The sequence below is a fragment of the Mandrillus leucophaeus genome, unplaced genomic scaffold, assembly GCF_000951045.1.
Source record: "Mandrillus leucophaeus isolate KB7577 unplaced genomic scaffold, Mleu.le_1.0 Scaffold234, whole genome shotgun sequence".
Taxonomy (NCBI): Eukaryota; Metazoa; Chordata; class Mammalia; order Primates; family Cercopithecidae; genus Mandrillus; species Mandrillus leucophaeus.
The window spans coordinates 1069419-1072188 of record NW_012102410.1 but is presented as its reverse complement, the minus strand read 5'-3'; the positions used below and the strand labels follow the sequence as shown (position 1 = coordinate 1072188).

At 54.3% G+C, this 2770-nt stretch overlaps 1 protein-coding gene across 1 annotated transcript in view; it reads left to right on the top strand.

Annotated features, from left to right (window-relative positions):
* Positions 1-274: 274 nt before the first annotated feature.
* Positions 275-2770, top strand: part of ARHGEF18 (Rho/Rac guanine nucleotide exchange factor (GEF) 18) — a 150794-nt gene continuing 148298 nt past the window's right edge. The window contains exon 1 of the mRNA XM_011982062.1: positions 275-722. Coding sequence (XP_011837452.1) covers positions 275-722 — 448 coding nt within the window. The remainder of the gene's footprint in view (positions 723-2770) is intronic.

Genomic DNA, 2770 nt, shown 5'->3' with positions numbered 1-2770 from the left:
GTTTTTAAAAAAGCCAAATTTGAGCATTTCCTATCAACTCGATGCTTGGTGACATGATTGGTAGGTGAAATCAGCCATGCTGGGGGTATTTACACCAGGAGAATTGGCAATGGCTACAAATCAGAGAGGTGGTTGTTAAACATTACCAGCACACCATGTTGTTCCACCAGTTTCCAGGCACCCACGTAACAGTGTAACTATGTGTGTTTCTGTCTCTCTGTGTGTACCCACCATGCTGGGGTTCGTCTGGGTGCCTGAGTCTCTACGGATACACATGACTTGCATGTCCCTGTATGTTGCTGTCTATACACCCATGTGCCTGGGTGAGGCCCCCACACCCTGTTTCTCTCCAGCAGTTGGTTCCACAGGAAGCTGCTGGGTGTGGGTTGAGGATGCTGGGCCTCCCCCCAAGCTCCCCACGCCTCCTCCTCAAGACACCTGCATTCACAGGGCTGAGGGGTGGGAGCAGGGCTCTCTTCCTCTAGAACCCCCATCCTCTGTACTCTTCTTAGGCCCCGCGATTGGCCTGCAGCTGGGAGCAGAGCGGCGAGTATGCAGGCAGGCAGTTGAAAAAGAGGAAGTCGAGGTGCTGTTGGGCCACTCTGTGGTTATCCAAGGCTCTGCCCTTGGGCCAGATCGAAACCCTGGCCATAGGTCATGGGGGCTGCAGGAGCTGGTAGCCAGGCTGGGTGCCTGCAGGTCGAAGAACCCAGCTCCATCTGGTGAGTACATATCCTGGGAAGTGGAGAGAGACGCACCCATCGGGACAGAGTGGTGGTGGGGTCTGGGAAGTCTCGGGGGACAGCGAGCAGACAGACATCACCGCCTCTTTCCCCCTTGCAGTCAGCTTGCTTCCTGAGTGGGTGGGGGAAGCTGTTTGACCCTTACGTTCTTTGTGCAGAGATCTGTGGTCATAAGAGGTCACCCCAGGGGACGGGGATCCGTGAGGGGCCACTAGGTAAGAAAGGGAGGTGGAGGCCAGGCGCTGTGGCTCACACCTGTAATCCTAGCACTTTGGGAGGCCGAGGAGGGTGGATCACTTGAGGTCAAGAGTTGGAGACCAGCCCAGCCAACATGGTGAAACCCCGTCTCTACTAAAAATACAAAAATTAGCCAGGCGTGGTGGCGGGCGGCTGTAATCCCAGCTACTCAGGAGGCTGAGGCAGAAGAATGGCTTGAATCCGGGAGGCCGAGGTTGAAGTGAGTCTCTCAGTCTCAAAAGAAAAGAAAAGAAAAGAAAAAGCAAGGCAAAGAAAGGAAGATAGAGCTCCTTGTAGCCAAGGCCCTCCGGCATGGAGACAGGAGACAGAGAATGAATGGGGGAGCTGTGGCAAAGGCTCAGGTGCCCTTTGCATTTTAAACTGCAGATTCTGGGGCACCCCATGAACCTCCCTGATGCAGATTCTGAATCCACCGTCAAAACAAACTCACACTTAAGGCTGATGGCTGAGAACCGGCCCTGAGAAGGGTCTTGTCTTGATCTGAGATCATTCAGAGTGCACAACCCTCCCCAGGCAGCCTTCCTCCAGGTGGAGGCTCTGGGTTCTCCTACTTGGGAGACATCCCCTGGCTCCTCTCGTGGCCGCCTCTTAGGGGGCCTCCCGCACCACCGCCTGCCTGGGACGGGCTGGGGGGAAGGGAGGAAGGTTGCGGTTTCTGCTGGGCACACCCAGTCTGTTGTTTCCTGCCGGCCCCCAGTGCTGCAGGGCGGGCTTCAGGCACCCTGAGGTCTAGGAAGGTGGCCCCAGACCCAGGAGGGAGTGAATCTAGTTAGAGTGGACGGCTGGGGCAGAGAAGATGGAGCCGGTGAGTGACTCTGGGGGCTGATGCTCCAAGGCCAGGTCACCTGTAGTTCTGAGAAAAGAACCTGATAACCAAAGGAGGTCAGGAAAGGGTTACCCTCATAATCAGCCACGTTTCAACTCCCTTGTTGTGACTGGGAGTCACTCTGGGAGGGCTTCCTGGTAGAGGCAGCCTTTTCACTATGCCTTGAAGACTCAGTAGATGCCAACTGCAAACACGTCGGTGCTTCTAGTCTGGGCTGTCTCCAGGCCTCCCTGGCCATCCCCCAGCCCGTGACACAGGGATGGGCATATGCTGATGGTCAATACTGTTGTAGATGATATGGTGACTGTGTTGGACAGCTGGGCGTTCAAATCCCAGTTCCCTGTCCTCTCTGTGGCCTTGGGCAAATGAATTAACTGCTCTGAGCTTTTGTTTGCTCATCTGTTAAAAGGTTGTTATGAGTTTTTGGGGAGTGTGTGTGTGTGTGTCTGTGTGTTGGAGACACAGTCTTGCTCTATCACCCAGGCTAGAGTACATTGGTGCAATCTCGGCTCACTGCAACCTCCACCTCCCGGGTTTAAGCAATTCTCCTGCCTCAGCCTCCCAAGTAGCTGGGATTACAGGCACACACCACCACGCCCGGCTAAGTTTTGTATTTTTAGTAGAGACAGGGTTTCACCATATTAGCTAAACTGGTCTTGAACTCCTGACCTCAGGTGATCCTCCTGCCTTGGGCTCCCAAAGTGCCGGGATTACAGGCATGAGCCGCCTCGCTCAGCCTGTTAGGAAGTTTTGTCTGTGAGATCTTACTGCAGTGTCTGGCACGTAACAGATCAGAAAACATTGTCAGCCTCACCTATACCTTCATACTCTGACCTTGTCCCTAAGCCGTCCTTCCTGAGCAGTCCCCACCATCTTCTGAAATGTTCTGTGTCATACCCATGGTGGATCTCAATCTGTAAGCAAGTGTGCTAGAGTGGACTTC